At 43.8% G+C, this 23,264-nt stretch overlaps 1 protein-coding gene across 2 annotated transcripts in view; it reads left to right on the top strand.

The window, feature by feature from the left end:
- The window catches only part of Chrna7 (cholinergic receptor nicotinic alpha 7 subunit), a 115,701-nt gene that overhangs the window by 48,427 nt on the left and 44,010 nt on the right, over window positions 1–23,264 (top strand). Inside the window, exons 1-3 of one of the 2 annotated variants that reach the window (XM_029547548.1) lie at window positions 5,431–5,477; window positions 14,458–14,550; window positions 15,947–16,056. In XM_029547548.1, coding sequence (XP_029403408.1) covers window positions 14,527–14,550; window positions 15,947–16,056 — 134 coding nt within the window. In that variant the 5' untranslated portion in view covers window positions 5,431–5,477; window positions 14,458–14,526. Of the gene's footprint in view, window positions 1–5,430; window positions 5,478–14,457; window positions 14,551–15,946; window positions 16,057–23,264 lie in introns of those variants that run through there. The other variant, XM_021200421.2, reaches the window with a different exon arrangement.

Here is a 23,264-nt window from a genome sequence, read left to right as displayed (position 1 = left end):
GCATCTTTTTCTTATCATAACCATTGTTCACTGTGACAGCATAGGGTAAAGAAAGACATTTTAGATCAGAACAGGCATATCTGGTCAAAGAGGTAGAAGAGTTAGATCTCAGCTTGTATGTTTCTTTAAACAAGGCCTTAAATCGGTGGGCCAAGGCACTCTCAAGCCCTTGATCCTTTTGTGTCAGCATACAGAGTGATGGGATTATTGTGTGCAGCTCATCTTTTGTCTTTAACTGTGTGACCTAAGGCCAGAGGTTTGCTTGTTTCACAGTTTACACATGTATGCATTCCCATCTCTTGATCATAAGGTAGCATGTGCTCATATAAAAACATTCAAACCAAACAGACATAGAAAATGAAATCCGGGAGCCCACCTACACATAATGAATTACTCAAAAAACAAAACAAAACAAAAAACTAGCTTTTTTGGATTGTCCCGGGTAAAACGTTGTTGAAAATAGATAAAAATAAGTCATGTGTGTTATAAACTATGAGTGCTCACCAAATGTGAATTTATGTCTTTTCTGCAAATGAGGATTTAAACAGGGTTGATATATGGCTTTTCTCAGAGTTTTATAAAATACCTTTGAATAACATCTCCCCATAAGTTCCAGAAGAGTGATGGCTGTAGAAATCTGAGACTGCACAGTAAGTCCGGTCAGAACAGTTACATCGAACATTAGATGCTCCATAATTTAGAAAGATTGATTTTTCAAAATATGTCACACAAATCAAAGGGTGCTCTTTGCCGATGTGCTCCATTTAAATTAGAATGTTGGGAGCAGGTTAGCCTACTTTGGGCAGCTGATGTTGGTTGGTGATCCTGCCTCCAATGTCTTGCTTTCATGTGGGAGGGCTTGACCAGGTGACAGCTATGCTGTGACAATAGCACTGAGTGACATCTCACAGACTCGGTGGCACTGATCCTTACCAGCTTAAGGGGGCCTTCGTGGAAGCTGTAACTGTGATTTCCCAGGAGAGAACCAAGGATCCCTGAGTAGTGCACACTGGAGGGAACCTGAGATGGTCTTTGCCCCTTCTGTATTGCCCAGCTTATCATGGTAAGATAGGTAAGAGTCAGGTAATAGCTTGAAGAAGTCCATCCATGAATCTGAAGCCCTCACCAGCTACCAGATCCACCTCTCCAGTATATTGGCTTCAGACGGCTACCTCTAAACTGAGAAGCAGATAGTTGCTATTTGTTAGCCTCGTGTCTTATGATGCTTTCAAAGCTCCTATTTCAGTTTTTAGTAGTGTGGCTGCTTCTTAGCTTTAACTAATTTTGCCTTCATGTGTTTCGTTTCATTTATTTTTGAGACAGGGTCTTGTGTAAATCAGGTGGGCCTCAAACTTGCTACATAGCTAAGTATCAACTAGAACTCCCGAATCCCCTGTCTCCACCTCCCGAGTTCTGGGATTACAATTATGTGTCATTACAGTCAGCTGGTTTATAGTGTTTGTTATAACAGACCTAGACCCAGGGCCTGTGTTGCTTGTGGGGAGAGGCAAGCTGTTATTAGAGTAATACACTCACCCTTAACCAAGTTGGAATTATCTCCCTCCCAGTGGCTAGGGTGGCATCTAGGCTATGATGGAAGTTAATTGGCTGCTGCATTCACGGATGTATGGGTGTTTAAATAAGCTCTTATGCTTATTGAAACTGGTGGACCGGTCTGTAGAGGATACTTATGGGGAAGAGAAGGCATGAGGAACTGGTTCTCATACTCATGTACATCTTGGCATTGTGAGTGGCATCTGTGTAGGCCTTGCCCTGCCTGAACATCCTTATGCTGGAGGCTAGAGGTACATGGAGTACCATCTGCAGTCTCGGAGCACAGAAGCCTCGTCTCTTCTTCCCTTTGGCAAACAAGAAAACGTGCAAGCTCAAGGCAAGGAAGAGAATTCAGGACTGATGGCATACCTGGGGCCTGCTTTTGCACATGGCTGTGTCAGTAAGCAGGGTAGGTGGGCTGGAATTGTGTGGAGCTTGGGAACAGTAGCCTGGGCAGAGGGGCAGAGGGGCAGAGGGGCAGAGGGGCAGAGGGGCAGAGGCATGACCTGGGACTGCTTTTTGAGCAAACTTTTCAAGAGGAGATGCATTTATCTGTAAGCAACTTACAGTTTTGCAAAAGAGATATTTCTTCGGGCTCACTTAGGCCACCTTTCCATAAGACCCTTTTGAGGTTGGGGTTGAGGATAGCTCATAACCCCACTTCCCAGGAGGCCGAGGTCTGCTGATAGTATACATCATGTATGGTCAGGTGAGGAAAGCTTGGGCACAGTGTTACCTCTGTGGTACCTTGGCAGACAAGGCTGTCAGCAGGAGTCATGGTTGGGGTTTACATGGTAGACATGAGAGGATCTATGTATTGTATTGTTGAGAGATCCTAGCATGTAAAAGCAAAGGTTAATAGTATGTTAAAGAGAGTGTTAAACTGGATATAATCCATCCTCACTCACTTCTCTAAAGGGCCCTGCTTTTTTCTCTCAGTGAGGCTTATCCTTTGCACAGGTGGGTCATTATTACCCTGATCCCACCTCATCTTATGTTCCAGGAGCTCAGGAGCAATGATAAGTGACCACTGTGCACCTCAGTGTGATGACTGTAGTGGGAATATTCCACCAATATTTCCTGAAAGAATGCAAACTTGGCTGGACCATAGCTTGTAGAAAAAGCCTTGAGTGATGCACTATGGACTTGTGGGTTGACCCTCTGTGTGGTGTACTGAACATCTTTGTAAGCAGAAAGTTCCCATGGAAGCAAACTGGCACATGTACATGTTTGGGTGTGCACACATGTGCCTGTATGGGCAGGAGGCTGCATACTGTGATGGGAAGGTAAGGGAGACCTTACCACCTGACCAATGGTAACAGAGGCGATCCAAATGGAGAGTGGCAGCATCCCGCCTGGTCCTGGGCCTCCTTTGCAGTCTGGGGTGGACTGCTCTGTCTGGCATTGCTGTGCTGCCAGGTGGTGGCTGGCTGCTGCTTTTTGATTACAGTTTGAAGCGCTGTGCTTTGGTCCCATGCTGCTACACAGTAAGGAAATCCAGTGTCACTCTAATGAGGTTTCTGTCCAGACTCTGGAAAGAAGAAAGGCTTTTAATTAGATTGGTAGTAATTGAGCTCCCAAACCACAGAAGCCTCTCTCGGGAGAGGCAAGCACAAACGCAATTAAAAGAAGGGAAGGCACCTGAATGAAACTCTTGCTAACTCTTAGCCGATTAGTAACAACAGCTGCCTAATAACTTGAGGCAACAGATACACATCCTGAAGAACTTAGGGATACACATGCTGATGAACTTAAGTAGCGCTTCCCGATAATGTTGGTGGTTGATCCGAAATGGAAGCACTGCTATGATTACAGTGTATATAGCTCTCTCAGGGAACATTTGCTTTGTACAGAGCATGAGACAGGTTAACCTGTGGCAGTGATTTATCGCTAAACATTGTGGCACATTTTAGTTTAGAGGAGTAGATGTATTTCTTGCCTTGATCAAACTGTGGTTTCTTTTGGACTTCAGTCTTGGCTTGGGGATACCCTGGTGTTGTGTCCTATGTCCCTCCACACACAGTCCAACCTTCTCTTTCGTAGTTGCTCAGACTTGCCCATCACACCTTCAGCAGTACGCAATAGATGAGCATCTGAGCACAGGGGCATCTGTGTATCAAAGTCTTGCTGCTAATTCCTTACATGTGGGCTACATTTTATTTTCCTTAAGGGGCAGTGTTCAGTTCTGTTCTTGTGCATTCCCAGCCATGGGCCGCACTCTGGAAGATACCCTGTGCTTTTATTCTGGGATCAGTGTTGAGTGTGTGCTTGTCCATGAACCCAGCCAGGGCAATGCCTGATACAAGAATTAAAGGTGTCCACTTCTGGGCAAGTTTTTGTGAATACTTCTCCTGGAGGGTATTGGTTGCTGTTTGTCAGAGTCCTTTAGGTTGAAATTAAGGATTCCAAATTGACTGACATCATTCTCAGTATAACTTGTCGCCTAAAATGTTTTAATTGAAAATTTTCTTATGCATTAAGGGTGTTTTGTTTTGTTTACATGTGTAAAGGTACACTACTTCTGTGCCAGAGAGGGCAGAAGAGGGCATCCAATCCCAGAGAACTGGAGTTAAAGATGGTTGTAAGCTGCTGTGTGGGTGCCGGGAATGGAACCCGAGTCTTTCAGAAGAGCAGCCAGTGCCCTTAACCGCTGAGCTGAGTGAACTTTCCAGTCCCACTCTGCACTTGTATTTTGCTGACCCTGCTGGATGTGGCCAGCTATGAAGAAAGGGCTGGTGGAAATAACTTCATTTGATGAGACTCTTTTAGATTCTGCCCTAGTCAGGTTTCTGGCACTGGAATAAACACCTGAAATGATTCACTTAGAAAGAGAAAAAGATTGGCTCACAGTTTTTGAGGCTCCGTTCTGTGGGTAGTTGTTTCCATTGCTTTTGGCTTGTAGTGAGACAGCACATCGTGGCAGAAGCCTGTGGCAGAGGAAAACTGCTTACTTGTGGCCAGGATGGGAAAGGGAAGAGGAAGAAGGGGCTGGCATCTTAAGGTGTCTGGAAAGTGCATGCTCTATTTCACCTGAGAACCGCCCCATTGACCCATCTTGTACTACCATCTCCCAGTAATGCCTGAGAACCTCCCCATTGACCCATCTTGTACTACCATCTCCCAGTAATGCTAAGGTGGTGCTGGTGAATTTGGCATGTGGGCTCTCAAGGGAGACTTACGACCCAAGACTCAAATGTAGGAGATGCACAGTGCCTGAATCAAACAAACCATGGTAACTGTACACTCCCAAACTCCTGGGTGGTATGTGGACTCCATTCCTGGCTGGATCCTATTTTTGGAAATGAAGAACTGGACTTTGAAATCAGAAAGATAGAAGTGTGTTGAGCCCTTTGTTACATTGTCATACCTTCCCGTCCCCCGTTTGCTCCTCTTGTTTGTGTTTATATTAGAGGTGTCAATGGTCTGACATGTTGCTAGCTGGATAGAAAAGAGGAGAGAGCCAAGACCCATGCAGGGATAAAGCTAATACAGTGGCCATTCAGACCCTCAATATGGGTCAGGAGCGCCATATGACATGCCTCTTCCTGGGATGGGAGGTGGTATAAAAAGATGGATAGCTAAGGCCTTCCCTGGCATCATTTCTGATGGTAGGCTGTCCTCATTTTAATTTTCATCTTTATATTTTGCTGTCTTTTGTAAGTGCTCTGTAATAAATGTGTATTACTTCAGAATAAATAGAAAAGCTTGACTCTCGGGAAATGTTACTGGCATAGATTTGGAAGTGCCTGGTGAATTCTAATTTCCACACACAATGTTGATCCCCAAAGTCAGACTTGTACATGAATAATTGTATCGTGGCTTCTTTTGTGAAGCACATAAGCCACATTTACATCGCCTGTTTCTTTTTGTTTTTGAAGGATGAGAAGAACCAAGTTTTAACCACCAACATTTGGCTACAAATGGTAAGTTCAGATACCACTTACCTACCTGCCTGTTCTTGCCCCCAGTGCATGTGCTCAAACCACATGGAAAGAAGTTCCTAAGGGAGTCAAGGCTGGTGCTCTGACCCAGCACTGGCCAACTGAGAGTGCTGGAGGACTGCATGCAGTCTGTTATGATTGGTAGGATGGAGCAAGGATGAGAGCCTGATGCCAGCAGGACTCTATGTTTGCTTGTATTTCACTGCTGGATGATCTCGGGACATTTTTAAACATTGCATGCCAGAGAAATAATCAGATGCATGGCCACATCTAGAGATCGATGGCCTGTGTTATAGCTGTTCCCTAGCTCATAAGTACCTCTCTGGTTATCTGTATGCTCCAGAGCTGCATGTTTGAAGGGAACCAAGGGGCCCTTAGCCAGGGTGTTCACACTCCATGCTGTGGACTGAGATTCTTCAAGAGTCTTGAAAGGATACAGATGTGAAGCATCCATGTTTTGAAAGTACACAATCAGAAAATGCTCTGAAGCACAAAACATTTTTGATTTTCAGAGTGACATTCAAAATGTTTCATATTTTCAAGGCTTTGGGATTTGGAATTTTCAGATTGGGGATGGTCATCTGAAAAAAAAAATCTAGCAAGCTACTCCAAAACCCCCAACCCCCCAAACCCAAAACACTTTGGCTGCTAGCATTTTGCACACACAACAAGGACATTCATCTTGTATTTTATCCTTGAATTTTTTATGTGATATCCAGATTTCTAATCTAAATAATTTAATTGCAATATTTATAAGTTCCATCAAATTGTAAATATTAGAATCTGAATTTCAAACTGGCAGTCTCTAATTTAGGTGGCATTTTTAATGCCACTGTAATTTTGTACACATATAATTGTTACAAACACAGCCCCATTCTGTCTCTCATCTAGTTTACATCTGCTCCTTTCCTCTGTGTGCCTTCCTTTCTTGCTGCCTCCTACCTCTTTCTTTTCCTCCCTTCTTCCTCTTTTAGGTTCTTTCTTTTCACTTCGTTCCCCCTTTTCTTTTGTTTTTAAGACAGGGCCTTGTTAGGTATTCAGGGTGGCTTTGAACTCCCAATCCTCCTGATTTACCATCCCAGGCTCTGTGAGGACAGGCAAACATCATGTGTGCACTTGCATATCTAGTGAAATTTTAAAATTAGGGCTTTGTCCTATTGCAAAATGTTACATTTGAAACTTCATTAATCTAGATTTCTCTCAAGTGTAAATATTTATGTAACATCACTCCTTTAGGCCATAGTACATTAAAAACATTTCGAACTGATTTAAGGATGCTAGTATTGTTATATAACTCACCAAAGTGATATGGATTACAAAGTTTAAACATTTTCTGATTGGAGATTCTAGTCTAACAAAGAAAACCCTTTGCTTTCAATTGATTTTCCCATCTATAGGTGAATTTTTATTTCTAGAAATGAGGGACCGATGCAGCCATATCCTTTGTTCTATCAGTGCCTGATCACAGGTGCAGGGGCCGGCAGAGTTGGCAATAAGTGGTCTTTGTGCAGCCCTGTTACTCAATTCTTTAAACTTCCCTTCAAATGTGTGTCAGCTGACAGATTGATTACTTTCTCCTTTTGTTGTTATTGTTGAAAAAAAAAAGACATTAAAGGGATTAAACCCATCTGAGCTTTGGAAATATTTGTCTGGTAATTCACAAGGACCGACGCTGTGAGTTGCCCCCTTGCTCGGTTCTTGACTCAGTGGCACAAAAATAGGACACTGATAAGTTGAGGTGAGCCTGTCGTGTAGTGCAGTGGCAAGAGAAGCAATAGCAGAGGCTGAGGAGATCACTGGGTGGCCCTTGGCAGGTGAGGTTCCTAGGGAACCCATTTGAGAAGTTAAAGCAGGTACTAGGGGCACAATTTGCTACCGAAGAGTCCTCTCACTGAGCTACCTGCAACAATAATGTGGAGCTCTGGAGATAGTCCCATGTAGGAGTTAAAGAACACAGTCTACTTACTCATGTGTGCCCTGCTCCTGGCCTCCTTGGTTTATTCTTAGATATATAGTATCTGGGAAGGCCAGCTACATCCTCTGGGGCACTCATTCCACCTCTCCTATTCTTGCCTCTTCTTGATCTAGCTGGACAGCGGTCCATCTGTGCAGATCTGGGAGCCCAGTTCATCAAATGCTGGTAGCTCACCTTTCAAAGCAGGTCCTGGACCTGTGCATTGTTCACCAGCCCGTGGCTCCCAACTGTTCTCAGACTTGTATAGTCTTACATCCAGCCTCCCTGTTCTTCCCTTTCTTTTCCCTAGTTGTGTCTGTTCTCAGCACAGCAGCCAGACTGACCTAAGTGCAAAACCGAGTGCCCCTGGGCTCAGAACCCCCTCCCTTCTGGGGGTCCTGTTTTCCCGGACAATCTACAGCTGAAGGCAGTGGGGTCCCTTCCCTGCTTACATCAGTTCTCTTCCATTCCCTCTCATTCTTCTTCCTGGCTCTGCTCCCTGCTGTCATGATATTATCCACGCAGGTTGCTCACGAGTGGCCTAGGATTTTGCCTGTGCATAGAAGGCCACATGATGGGTTCCCTTGCTTTCTTCTGTTTTCTCAAACACTACCACTTCAGTTGCTTCTTCCCAAGCCTTCCTATGCTATATTCAGTTTGCTCTGTTTATCGCCCCTCCTCCATTTCTTTTCACTGCTGTGAACAGAAGTTCGTGTCAGACAAATGTTCTACCACCGAGCTATGGTCCAGCCCCCAATTTGTCCTCTTTGTTGCTCTTTTCTCCTAAGGAACGTCTCACCCTCTGATACACGTAGTACCCACTTCTCCCCATGCTCCTTGCCTCTAGGTCTCGCTCTCTCTATCAGGTATTCTGTGCTGGGGTTGAACCCCACTGTATCTCCAGATCCTAGCCCACTGCCTCACCTGCAATAGGCACAGAGTAACTTTTGTTGAAGGAATGAACAACCCCAAAACTCTTCATCAACCTGGGGCAGGGAGAAGAAGTAAGATCCACACTAAAACCAACTCCTTACAGAAGGAGGATGCTTGAGTTAGATGAAGTCCTGAGAACTCTGGGAGATGATGACTGTTTTCCTAGGACATGTGGGAAACAAATAAAAGCACAACAAAAGCTCAGGTGTCAACATTTCTTTCTTCTTTTCTTTTCTTTCCTTTTTATTTATTATTATTATTATTATTATTATTATTATTATTATTATTATATCTCCCTCCGTGGCCCTGATTGACTAGTTGTTTGCTGTGTAGCTCAGGGTGGCATTGAACCTGAGTTGATTTCTCTGCTTCATCCCCCTGCCCTCCTCCACACTACATACACACCAAGGGCTGGCATTATACCCCATGATGCCATGCTACAGAGTGAAATATGTGCCACGGACAGGTTGATAGATATCTGTCCCTGTACCCACCTCTCTGGCCCTCAAATACTGATTGCTCTCCAGCAATGCCTCAGACATGGCAAGTGATTTTGAAGGGGTCTGGTTTCCAGGAAAATTGTGACAGGACTATTAGCGTGCTGAGTTCAGACATTCTGGAAAAAAAAAAACACCTGTTTTTCTGAAGGGTATCACTAGAGACTTTTAGATTTCTTTGAAGCACCGGGTAGTTCTAATTAAGAGTTGCATTTGCAGAAATATCTAAAATCTCACTTTTTAAAATCCCATTTACTTCTTGAACTCACCACTGAGAGTACCTACTTTGTAGAAGGCATTGGCCAGAGCCGTGGGAGAACACTTAGAGATGTATTAGCCACATTTCCTCTCTCAGCCTTTTACAATCAGGCTGTGCAATTAACTCATTTACAGAAAGGTTAAGCACCGAGAGATGATAAATGTTTGAGGAGATAGGATGCTAATTACCCTGATTATACATTGATATATACATGAACTATATTAGCATCCTGTATGTATAAATAAGTGCAGTTGTGTGTTAGTTGATTTCTAATGAGTCACAAAAAATAAAAGTGGTCATTAGAGTAAATTCTGATGTTTCTCTGGAATAGTGTAAGAATGGGTGGGTATACAGTGGAGGTCACAGGTGGGAACAATCCTGCTTTATCAAAATGGAAAACAGAGTGACCTGACTCTTCTAAAGGGAAGCAGTACAATGATGGCACTACTGTGTGTCCCTGAATTAGGGTCGCCTACCCAGGTAAGCCCCGTCCTAGGCAGCTTGTGCCCAGAGGAGACTGAGTGTTGACACTGATCTGGAAAGTGACACCTCAGTTGGTGGAGGGCTAGGACACTGCCTCCCCACTGCATTTTCAAAGACCCCCAAGAATCTTGGGTTTACAAGGAGCTGAAGGGGTCTGCAACTCTATAGGTGGAACAACAGTATGAACTAACCAGCACCCCCAGAGCTCATGTCTCTAGATGCATAGTTAGCAGAAGATGGCCTAGTTGGCCATCATTGGGAAGAGAGGCCCCTTGGTCTTGCAAACTTTATATGCCCCAGTACAGGGGAACACCAGGGCCAAGAAGTGGGAGTGGGTGGGTAGGGGAGTGGGGTGGGGGTGGGGACTTTCGGGATAGCATTTGAAATGTAAATGAAGTAAATACCTAATAAAAAATTGGAAAAAAAAAGAATCTTGGGTTTAAAACAAATATAAGTAGTTGCCATCGAAAACCCATGTGCCTGTGCTCTTACCTCAACCTCCATTGCTTTAAGTCCTGGTTGCAGGGTGGACACTGGGCCTTGCATGTCACCAAGAGCAGGCATAGAAGCTTCCTTGGGACAATTGATAAACAGCCATGGACTGATTTTTATTTCTGTGCTCCTTGGCTACTCACCTGCCTGGCCTGACCCAGCCTTGATATTACACAGAGATAAGAATGAAGCTCAGTATGGAAGGAAGCAGGGCCAGAGTTCCCAGGGGGAGCAACAGCGAGGGCAGGAGGCAGATGGATTGTCAGGGAATGGCTTTTAGCACTGGGTCTCAGTTCCCAAAGTCTCATTTCACGAAGCTCTGTTCTGAAATCTGATACACATAACCTTTTCTCCAGGGTGTTTCTACTCTGCAGTCAATTTTCTGCAAATTATAGATTTTTCAGTCCAGTCAAAATGGCAGAGTCACAAAAGTTTTTTTTAAAAAATTAAATTCCCCTTGACCTACCCCTTGTGGATTTTCTTATCCTTTTCCCCAGCTGTCTTTCATTTCGCATGATTGAGATTATTCCAGCAGCCGGAAGAATACTGAGTTGCTGATTTCTGGGAGTCTCTTCCCACCCTGGGGATGGGTTTCGGAAGCTGGTGGGAGATTCCTTCTGCAGAGGGTTTATCATTTTGGGAGACTGTTAGACATCTTTGATCTAATGTGTGTAAGGATATGACAGAGGACATTTCAGCTTCCACAGAAACACTGGGGCGTACCAGATGCACACATTTTCTTTTTTAGAACATCAGCCATTTTGCCTTTGGATTTGATCATCTTTCAGTACTTACTCTCTATTTTTAGACTCCTAATTCTAATTATAGTAATAATAGCATTCACATCACAGATTATTAGATTGTAAACCACAATTAGTCCTAAACTGCTTCCTTTTTAATTTTCTGCATTTATTATCTGTGGAGCAGAAATACCACTCATTGTGTTTACACATTAGCCAGCAGTGTGCTGCTGGGGGCTGGACTGCAGCTGTGACCAGGTGAGTGGCACTCTTGAGTGTCAGAGACAGAAAAATGTCAGCAGGAAAAGTGGGGGGAGGGACTCCCATTCTTCCTTTGAGTCAAAATACACGATCAGGTGATTTTTTTTTTACCCAAATTGGGTGATCTTTTCTGACACCAATTATATGATGTCATTTTTAATACCTACAGCAAATCTCTAACCCAGCTGGATATCCATTTAATTCGATTTTGATATTGTCCACCTACAGTTAATATCTGAATCTACAAGCTCAAAGTCTGCATCCTACTAGGTGAGGTTGTTCCTACATCAAAAACATGTTGCGAATGTGTTGCCCTGGATACTCATACCCGTCACACTGCCTCTGACCCAAAGGTTCTTCAGCCTTAGCTATCAGGTACACATTTACTGGTGCTTTCCCTAAAGGATGCTGCTCAGAGGCAGCTGTGGAAGAGGCATTGGGGCAGGTGTTGAGGGGGGAGTTATCCTGCTCCTCAGGACATGCTACACTTCCTTCCGTGCACTCACGTGTGTGCGCTCACCTGGAACGTCGCTGCACTTCATACAGAAGTTTGTCTCCCTCAGTCTCCAATCTCATCTCCCAACTCTAGACTTGAGGATGAGATGGAGTTTGTCATCCCTGCTTTCTAATCAGGCTGTCTGGCATTCTTCCTGAAACTGTGAAAGGAGGTCCAACCCCAAAGCTGCTACATTGGCATAAAATTAGATATGGTCCAAAGGATGATTTTAGCAAAAGATATTCCTGTCACTCAGTAAGTTTCAAGAGTTTAAAGAGCTCTATACAAAGAAAACCAAATATATTTCTCATTACATTGCAATATATTTTGAAAGGAAACAAAACTATTTTTGTTCTAAATGATTTTTACTTTTTGAGGATTTCATGCATTAGTATTGTGTATTTATATCATTTCAAACTCTACCTCCTCCAACTTTTCCTGTGTCCTTACCCACTCCTCTTCAAATTATTCACCACTTATACTTTAATAATTACAAATACACAGACAAACCAAAGAGACAGGGAGGGTGAAGGAGCGGGAGAGGGAGAGAACGCACACATACGAACCTGACAAGGTTCCAGTCATTGTTGCCCGTATGTATATGTGTGTTTAGGGCTGACCACAGGAGATTAGGTGACCTATCAGGTGGCTGTTGCCTGGAGAAGTCTGAGTTTTCTCTCAGTGGGATGGGGTTTTGTGAGATTTCCCTATCTATGTGAGCATGTCAGTGAGTGGTCTAAGTATGCCTGCTCCGTCTTCTGTGATGCTCCATGAGCCTGAGATCTAGGGATTGTGTTGTAGGTGAATCAGTTGGGGTCAGGAACACTGCATTTTGGCTAGGTTCTGTAGTGCTCTCTGCCTGCTTCATAAAGAAGGTTATTTGATGAAGGATGAGAGCTACACTTACCTTTGAGTATAAATATTTAGAATGTAGCTAGAAAGGGTGCCAGTTTAGACAAGTGGCAGTTGTAGGTTCTTCTTTAGGGTCCACTATCTCCTAGCCATTGGGTAGCTTTACAGTACCAGGTTCCAGTTTCCTCCTATTGAATTGGTCTAATTAGAGAGCCTGTGGTTACTCTCGAGACATGAGTGCCACTATTTTACCTTCAGGGCTATCTTGCCTTGCTGGTTATTGTGGTTCCCAGGCTCTAAAGCTGGGGAGGACTATTGACTGCTTTTAGTTCTTTGTAGTTTTCATAGCACCTTCACATATTATGAGAGCTAGGCATTAAAGAGACAGCTTCCAGGCTGCTTCTAGCTCAATTCCTCTAAGTCCCATGTCCAACCAAAGTGTGTGGTTATCTTCAGAATTAAATTTTACCTTCAAGTTCTTGGAGGCAACCAAGAGTAACATCAATAATCTATATTGTTTGGGGCATTCTTAGACTCCTTTGACAAAGAACTGGAAAAGAGGATATTTCACCTGCTCTGTCCAGCCCTGTTTTTCATGCCATGTACACACATACAACACACACACACATACACACACACACACACACACACACACACACACACACACACACCAAATTTAAATAAAAGTTCCCTGAAAGCTCAAGATATATTCATAGAAGGCCCAAGTGTTGGATTGTATAAGGGTCTGCACAATGGTATATGACATACATTCTATATTACCACATCCCCTTTCCCTCTGTCACCTTACAACCCATATACTTTATATTCTAGGGTTGTTAAGGAATATATCTGTCTGGTTCATTCATATGGTTTCTCAGGGGTTGCCATATTGAAAGGTTGCTAAATGCTCTCCATGAAGAGATATGCCTTGGGCTCCTATCCCCATTGACCCAAGATCTAAGTGGCAGGAAATGATTTGAGAACACACATCCATTTATTATAAAGCCTGACTGTAAAAACCTCATTCTACATTCTCCCCCCAGGAAGTTCCCCATAGGCTCCTATGTTGTGTTAGTGTTTCCTACTATACCCCTCATGCTTTTTACACCATTGTTTGTACCTCAGGTATTGGAAATGCTGTAGCCCTGTATCATGTAATGTTCTATAAACTGAAAGCATTGTTTTCTAAATCTATCATTTGTTGCTTGCCTATAAAAACTGTTTGGCTTTGCCCTGCTGCTTAAGGCGTGACCTCATTTTACCCCTCATCATGAGGGGATGTGTACACATGGGGAATTGCAGCTCAGAGAAGATAATTCAGCCTCCTGGATTCTCGCAGCAAATCTCACAATCCAGGTGTGTCTGGTTCTTAGGTTTCTTGTAGCCATTCCTCCCCACTTGGTTTCCACATTAGAGAAAAATATCATGCACAGATCAGCACCTTCAGAGACTGCATCCAGTCTGGGTTGTTATTGCTGAAGGCTTATAGTACAGAGACATTGCTTTAGAAGAACCAATCCTGAGGCATCCCAGAGGTTCATTTACTTGAGTTCTGAAGGCACAATTGAGTCTTGACTCAGTGACCAACTTAAATCCGGAGCAGTCAGAGATTTCTTCTATGTCAACAAATAGACAAACTTGGATTGTGGTGAGGCATAAGGTGCACATACAGTGCTGAGCAGGCAGACTAGCAGTGATGTCACCTGCCACAAGGCAATGGAGCACCCACAGTTGAGTGTGCCCAGAAGCTAGGAGATGTGGGGAAAGATGGGAGGTGTGAGGCAGCTCTGATATGCTACTACTAAGTGGTCTTATGTTTGAACAACCAGATGACCCTATTCCCTGATATCCCCACTCATCTACCTATCATGTCATCTGGCTTAGGAGATGGGTCCTTATCTGTCATGGCAGCATGCCTTCAAAGGTTGGTCTTAGAACCTCAGCCCCTATGGGTATAATATTGGTCCCCATTGTTAACTCAGAGCAACATTCCAGGGTTAAGAATAAGATGGAAGAGCTTTGACACGGAATCAGGGGAGAGACCATAGAACCAAGCACATCCAGATGGAGCAGGCTGTTGCAAACATGGTGAGCAAACCACCTCAATGAGCCACAACTTCCTAGTATTCCACCTCCCTCATAAATCTTACCAGCTGTGGACCCTACAGGACAGATGTTGGTGTTCCAGTAATGCTGCTGCATGCTGTGCTAATTTAATATCCTTGTTTCCTGAGGTTCCAGTTGTAAATAGCGTTATTCTCTGACTTTAGATTACTCCACTTCTGAAGTAGACTTTTAGAACACAGCGGGTCCTCCAGAGGATGGCCAGACCTTTGAGACCTGTCCATGGATTTTTGTTGCCAGAATCAGTAGCTGTAGACCTACAACACACATCTGTATATTCCAAGTCCAATAGCTCTGACAATTTGGTTCCTTCCACTTGACTATTGTTTTAAACTTTATGACAAACACAATTGGTCAGAAATCAAATGGTGATTGCTATACACCTGAAGCATTTATATGTCTCTTAGCATAAATATGTGGATAAGATTCAGGGTACAAATGAGAATGTGTTTGATTATGGGGGATACTCTAGTTCTAGATGGAGATATAGCACTCCAAACCTTCCTAAATCCTGGAAACTCTGGATCTTGCCGCATAGATGTCAATAGCCACACTTAAGAGGTGGTGGGTCCTTTGCTGCCAGACCTGAAATCTAAGGCTGATTGCCTGTCAGTAGTGGAAGGCCTCTATGGTGATGTCTCTGCCATCTTGGTCCTAGGAATGGCTGGGGGTGCCTGATGATCAGAGAAAGGACTGTAGGTCTTTCTGGTATCGGAGATCACTCAGGAAGGCTTGACCCTGAGTTGCCGTACTTATGGCTGTATTCATGAGTGCTCCTAAATCCTCATCCCCACGTCTGTGTTCTGCGGCTGAGGTTCGGGGTTTGTGGTGTCAGCTTGTAGTATCAAAAGCATTGTCTATAAGAAAAAAAAATAAAACAATAAAATTTAAGTGTGCCCTCAGAAGTTCTGAGAGGTTCTGCCTTATGAAAACAAATGGCTGGCATTTCTATAGTTTGGTTTTGATTCCAATTGCAGTAAATGAATTTTTTTTTTTTCAAAATGCCCTTTCAGAGAAAACTTGGAAAGCAGAACCATTATTTATTTGGCTAGAAGTAACCAGTCCATTGGGGGAGGAGAAGCCTAAGGCTAGAGGTGTGCAGTGTGTTGGAATTGCCTTTAATGCCATCATACAAATGTGGTCATGGTGACAGCAGGTCCCCAAATGCAATTTGTTATGCTAGTCTGGATCGTTTTAGAAGGGATTATTTAATTCCCAGCTTCCTCACACTTTATAAATAACAACTAAGTCATGGAATAATGTCTGAACTCTTTTTGACTTTGAGCTTTCCTGATAATTTCTTACAAGAAATAGAACTAAGCCAGGGAAGTAATTGCCACTAATTCTCCATCTTTGTCAGTCTTGGACAGATCACTATTTGCAGTGGAACATGTCTGAGTACCCCGGAGTGAAGAATGTTCGTTTTCCAGATGGCCAGATTTGGAAACCAGACATTCTCCTCTATAACAGGTAAGCACGCCTGACAGATGGGAAATGATCTTCACTTGCATGCATGTGGCAATAAACCATATTTGAGTATTTTACAGGAAAGCTGGCTGTGTTATCTTTAACTTGGAGCCATTGCTCCTTTTGAGGCTTTCCAAGTGGGCAGATCTCTGGGATTCTGCTCTGTCCCTCTGCTGGTATTTACATCTAAGTTCAGGTTGTCTTACCCACTGTCAGAGATTCTCCATCTAAAGGGCTGCACTATAGATGCATAAGATTGTTCCCCATTTATAGGAATATGAAGCACTCTTAAAGCAGTACCTTTGCTATCTGAATGGCAACTGTCATAGTATACAGCAGAAGGTGCTAGACCACATGTGCATTGGAGAAGACAGATAAGACCTAGGTTCTCATCTGGCTTGTTCCTCATTGTACACTGTGTGTCTGTTGCATTTTGACCAAGATCTGCAGAACATGCTTCTCAGAGAAGCATGCGCACAGGCTGGAGAAGATCTGTAAGAGTCAGGTAATATGGATGACAGCTATGTTTTTATATTAGGGGCAAAACATAAAGGGATTCATTTGTAATTCAAGGAAATGTGATTTGCAGACAAGAGGCCAACAAGAGGTAAGTTTTAGGCAGGTTTAAGTTCTAGAAGTAGCAAATTCCTTGTCATGGCCATGTAAACTTCGTAAGGGAGCTATGAACATCTCTGTCCTAAACAGGATGATGTCATGCAAAGGGGAAAGTACTGGAAGATCATTGCGTCTTTGGACCAGGTGTTACTGACTCAGATTACTGTGACTGTCCCCTACTGCTCAGTGATTCCCACAGAGAACGTCTAGGGCAGCTGATTTGTTTCACTTGATCCTTCCAAACCCTGTGCAGTTCAGTTTCTTGTATTCACATTTAATTGCTTTCTGCCTTCCCCTTGGATGGCTGAATGTGCATCTAGGAGAAAAGCACCTCCTCGTTTGCTACCACTGCCAGCTTCTTAACGGAAGTGCAGACAACTGAGCTCTTGGTTTGTCCAAGGTCAGAATGACTCATCCATCATTGAGTGGTGGAAACAGCTGAACTTTGGGTAGTCCAGTTCCTGGAGACTGCACTGATATTCTGGGTCTGCTGTAGGATAGCATCACTGATCACTGTCTTAAACAGCAGACATTTGTGGGCTCATGGCTTTAGAGGATAGATGAGTGAGCTGTAGGTGTAGCCAGGCTTGGTTTCTGTATCTTTCTACCTGGATTGTAAGTATCAGCCTTCTTACTATGTCTGTACATTGTCCCCTGTGCTATCTGATGTCCTAATGTCTTGCCAGAACACTAGTCTAGTGACCTTCTTAACTTTAAATACTATGCATGTGTGTACGTGTTTTCGTGTGTGTGTGCACGTGTGTGTGTGTTTGTGTGTGTGTGTGTGTGTGTGTGTGTTGGGTTCTTGCTATATAGTGACCTTCTTGCTTCTACTTTTTAAGTGCTGGGCTTCCAAGTATGCAACACCATACCTAACTCTTTAATTGACTCTCTTCTGAACCTGACACTAAGAACAGTCACATTTCCCCATACCAGGGTTTAGAATTTAAATGTAAAAAAATGTGTGGAGAAACAATTTAGGTTTGTAAGGAAATTTCTGTAGTGCATGCAGCATACCTAGTCGCGTCCTCGGGAAAGGGTGAGGACATTGAGCCCCAACGTTCAGTGGCAGTTGTGTATTTATTTGTGGGAGGAGCTCGATGTCACCTATCAATTAAAACAGTGTTTCATAGTTCCTGATGAGTTTTATATGAAAGTATGAATGGTTTTTTAATGTAGTAGAATTTCAGTAATGAGGCAATGAGAGATGGTTTTATGGCTGTATGTAAGACTGTTAACTCGAAAGCATGAAGTGTTTGATGATCTCAAACTTCCGACTAATTGAGGGTTACTAATTATCCTGTATAATTGATTTCAAGTATCGTGGATGGAACAGCTTCCACCTGGCATATGGTACCAGGCTCTAGGAATTCGTCCCCTACAGAACACAAACCATAGTCTAGAACCCTGCTTGCAGCTACCCTTGAGCAGCTCCCCTGTCATCTTCTCCATGTGCCTGTCCCTTGTGGAGCTCAGAGAGGCCACCTCAATGTTTCCCTTAGTTTTTCTAAGCAATCTGTGTTATTGTTTGAATCTGAAATCCACTGGGAGGGGACCCTTCAGCATATTCTCTCATCACTTCCTACCCTCCACCTTTGATTTCTGGTACTCTGTAACGTGGACATCTGTCTTCTACCAGAAGCTCCGGAAACTATGATGTTCTGTTCGGTCTTTTGGGCCCAAACAGCCATGAAGTAAACCTTCTGAGACAATGAGCCAAAAGAAATAGCTCCTTCCTTAAGTTGTTTCAGGTCTTTTGTGCAGCCCATCAGAAAAGTAACTAATGCAGTGGGACATACAGGTTCTGTGATAAATCAGCTGCTCGCTGTCTTTTATACCAACTTTATAGAGGCTTTTATTTAAGCCAGACATAGACGACTTGTGTCAATTTTTTTTTCTATTGCTACAAAACAAACTACCTCAAACTGAGCAGCTTGAAAAATCTCAGACTCTTACTCTATTATTCTTTGAGATGCTTTGGCCTGACCAGACCAATCTGCTTACATGTCTGCTACATGTGGCATTGGAATACCACAGTTACTGGGGCTGAAGGACACACACTACTAGCCTGGGCTGCTGGCAGGGATGACAGCCATGGCTAAGGACCACACCACCTTGGCTTTATTCTTCAGTCCTTTCCCCCCAGTTTGATGGCTAGGGGTATTTTAAGAAGAAGTAAGGGGGGGGGTGCTGTGCGTCTAAGGCTGAACACAGAACACCCATAGCAGCCACTCACTCCATTCCATTGTTCAGGGTAGACAGCAGCTCAGTCCGTTCTTGTCCTTTTGTCCCCAAATCTTCAGACTTGCAGAGTTTTACCCATTTTCCTCTTTTGGTGTGTTATGGGTATTCTCCTGAGTTAACTCTCTGCCTCCCCTTCCTGCATACTTAAGAGAGCCAGACTGATTTCACTTCCCTTGACTGTTCTCTACATATCGTCCTTTTATCTTCACATGCATAATGTAGCATGTGTGTCACTCTCAATACATACACTGTAGAAAAGGAGGGAAAAACATAAATGAAATAAAGGAAGAAAGTCACATTAGCAACTCAGAAAACAAATGAAAGAGTCAACAATTCAACCCCAGGGGTAGCAAGCACAGACTTGTCGTCTGCAAATTCTTACTTTAAGTATTCTATACTAGGTGATTTTGAGAATGGCAAGCTTAATACTTCCTGTCTGATTCAGGCAATCAGAATACTATGCTCTGCCCATCGATATACTGTGGTCCATCCATAGATAGATAAAGGTGTTAGGCCTGTTCCCAAAGAAAGAGGTTAAGATGTCATCATTCTTGGAGATAATGTTAGGGCATCTGGAGATGTCTTGCAACCATAGAGAATTTTTTGTTCCAGTTTGGTGTCTGAGTCCATGTGTATAACACTATGGTTTTGAGATCTAATGCATTTTTCCCATGATTTAAGAGGCTGGCTCACTGTAAAAACAGATATCTCTGCGCCATTTCTAGAATGGGCTGATATGTTTTCTTGATAGATGGGAAACCAGCGATGTGGTGCTAGCCAGCTGTGAGGAGAGGATGGGCGTTAATAAGACCTCTGCTTGATGCTGATTCTAATAGTTTCTCCTTCACTTTATTCTGCTTCACTTGGGGCTGTCAACTCAAGAATTTTTCTGAACACAATCTATCTCAAAATGAGCTAGACAATTACAGATACCTTGTCACAGTTTCCCCTTTTTGAATGGCATTAAATGCCTTTCTGGTGTCAGTAGTCATTTCCCAAAAAAGAATTCTGCATTGTGGCGTAGAGGTGGGCCCTGTAACTGCAAACAAATGTCTTGGCTTTCCTAGGAATCTTCTTTCTGTAATTGCCTAGTAAGAGAAATTTTTAGTAATAATGGGAAATTTTTAATGAATATATTTAAAGTTGTGTTTGATAGCACTGATTTTAAGAGCAGCACTTGTGGTCAGATATCTCTTTCAGAGACTGTGAGGCACTATGTTTGCACATCTGCAGGAAAATATCTTTCTTCCCATGTCTCTGGGACCCTTTAGTTGATGACAAACATATAGAAATGACTGAGTGCTCAGCCTATTATGGTGTCTCATAGTGCTAACAAATTACATCATTGCAACAGAATGTTTTCCCCTGTGAAGAGTCTCATATTCCTCTAGAATTAACTCAAGATTGAAACGTCAGTGCCTGTGGTTTATTAGGGAAGTGATACCAAGAAGTCCTAGGTAGGAGGGCCAGTGTGATGGGAAAGGGTGGTGAAAGCAAGCATTAGTGTGGCAGCTGGGCTGTGCCCACTAGGAAATGTCATGTGCCCATCTCACATTGCTCTGGGAAACCTAGAGTTCGTACAAAGCTGCTAGTTCCTTTGAACCTATTAACAGTTTGCCCCAATATATGGACTGGAGAGCCTCTGGAGAGGCAGCTGTCAAGACCTTGGATGAAGAAAATACAGTTGTCAATGTGCTTTTCCCAACTGTAGCCTAAAGGTCCACCCACACATCGCTCAGCATGATTGTAGACCCACACTCAGCTTCCAGCGGGGATCACAGCAGCAGAGTGAAACATTGTGAATGGCAAGGAGGCTTCTTAGAATGGGCTTCTTAGAGTAGGCTGGGTGTTCTCAGGTAGGCCACGTGTACAAGGGAGGTAGCAAGGAGAACTGGCAGCCCAGGTCTATACCTTAATAGGTGGTGCCTGTTCCATCATGGGCTGAAGTGTGTTCACAGAAGTTCCACATGGGTTCATAAGTAAAATGGGATCTTAGGGAGTAACCACTTAGTGTTATGAGAATTCACACCTCTGAAATCATGGTACTTGGGAATAGAACTGAGGTGGCTCCATTGGTGAACAAATCCCTGTAGTCAGGGGTGGGCCCTGGTAGGGCCAAGGACATGTCTCAGTATTTAGCAGGATTGTTCTGGGATGCAGCAGAAATCGCCTGGTTTGGCCACTGGGACTTTGAGAAGGAAGCTTAGCATTATGGTGTTGGGATTATGCCTTATCAAATATTCCCATCTAATGGGGATGGTGCTCTTTCTAAACTGTGTGGGTAGGAAGCAGTGGAATATTTTATAGAGGTGAGGGGAGCTAGTCAATCTATATTTGCAACCCCAGGCTCATTTTCTAAAAGGTCTATCGTGACATTCCCTGGCAGCTGGTACTGTTTGTTTTTCATTTGTTGACTTGTTCAACCAATATTGAATGACGGTCCCCACACTGCCATTACACATTACATGATGCACTGAGGATGCAGTATTGTCAAACCAGATTCAGTCCCTGTCCTGTAGAGAGAGGTGGAGAGCATGTGACAAACTGTAGATGCTCCCAGAAAAGCAGCAGGGATGGGGACAGTTGGATTGGAGTCAGAGGCAGGAGAGAAACTTTCACAGTAGTGTGTCCTAGGGTGTCAAGGAGAGGAAAGATAGAGCAGTAGGGTGAAGGCTGTCCATAGTGCTCCTGAGAGATACACAAAGGTGTTGGGCTGCATCTCTCCCTAGCCTCTGTGATGCCCCAGTGCTGCCAGCAAGCTGCTCACAGAAGGCAGAATACAGTCCATGATATGGGACCAACCCCCATTTCCCCCAGTGAAAAACAGTGGGATTTAGGATAGATGGTGAGGTTCCCTGCATCCTATGTACCCAGATGCCACTGGGAACCTTGGAAAGTTGGGAACAGGAGTCTGTAGGTATGCACCAGGCAGGAAGGGGCTGAACCCCAGGACAGGGTAGAATCCGGTTTGGTTCTAAGTGCAGAGAGGACGTAGAGGCTGATAGAGAGAAGGCCTTCTCCTAGAGATTTAGGTGAGGCTCTTTACAATGAAGGACTTCCCACCCTCTACCCCTTACCCCCAAGGCAATCCTTGATAAAGGAGATGGCCCTTGCTTGTCTAAACTGCTTTATTTGATGGTGAATGTGAATGCATGCCTCTTACTCAAGGTGAACTAGGGATTAAATACCTTTTTGTGGGAGGGAATGCCCAAGAAAGCTCATTGGCTAGACATTCAGGGCCTATCTAGATACATCATTAGCACAGAGAACTCCAGGTTTCTATGCTATGTGATTGACTGTCATGGCTCTCTCAGTGGGTGTCAGTTATGTGTTCGAGAGCAGGTCTTTGGCAGGGAGCTGGCCTCATGCCTACCATTCATGCTCAATTCTGAGATTTCCCTGGGGTTTAGGCTTACCCAACCTAACCAGTTCTTCTGTCTGGTGGCACAGTCCACTTGCCCCACATAAAGGAGGCTGAGATACCCAGGGACTATTGGTAGCTACTCTTGGTGTGCTCCCTGAAGCAGCTGGCTACCTGCTTCTGCAATGGACTGTGCCTGTTGCTCTGTTGCTGTCTGAATACTGTCAACTCTGGAGGCTCTGGAAAACTGATAGCAAAGCAACTAAGTGTGGTCCATGGGAAAGCATATGGTTTCTGTGTGGTGAGTGACTTTTTCTCTTCACAGGTCAAGTGAGCCTTCCTGATGGCTGTGCATGTTTCTCCTTTCTGGATGCACCTCAGAATTGTTTGCTATGCTTTGCTGTTCGCTTGACAATGAATGACTTAAATGTCCTCTTTGACAAATGTCCCATTTATATTTGTGCAAGTATCATCATTTTTTTAAAAAGAAAAATGTATCTATTTTTATGACCCTGAGACAGAACATGTCCCTGAATCTATTACAGGAACAAAAGGGACCTGAGTGGCCAAAAGAATTGGGTGGTAGGATCAGCAACTAGAGCGAGTGTTAGGAACAGGATGGAAATTGAGGACCCTGGGTCGGGAGCCTGACTGTGTGAGTGGAATGGGATTGGCTGAGCTTATGTATGGAATTCCTGTTTCATCTCTCTTTTGCTCTGAATGATTTTCAAGTGGTTTTCATAGTCTCCTTCCCTCTTGCTACCAACTGGTAGTCATCAGGTGACCTTGAGCAGAAGTTTCTCTGTGTTCTGTACCGTATACACACCCTGCTCATGGCAGTAAGCCTATGTTACTTCTCTTGATTCTCTCAGTAACTTGGAAAAAAGGAAGGAGGCATGTTAGTGGCATTGCCATGGGCCCCTGTGAACCCAGCTAATTCAGACTGCCTGGAAGTTTCTGTATATGCCACCAGTACCTGTTACTATGTGAC

Source organism: Mus pahari, chromosome 1 (assembly GCF_900095145.1).
Source record: "Mus pahari chromosome 1, PAHARI_EIJ_v1.1, whole genome shotgun sequence".
Classification (NCBI taxonomy): Eukaryota; Metazoa; Chordata; class Mammalia; order Rodentia; family Muridae; genus Mus; species Mus pahari.
This window is presented reverse-complemented; position numbering and strand designations above follow the sequence as displayed.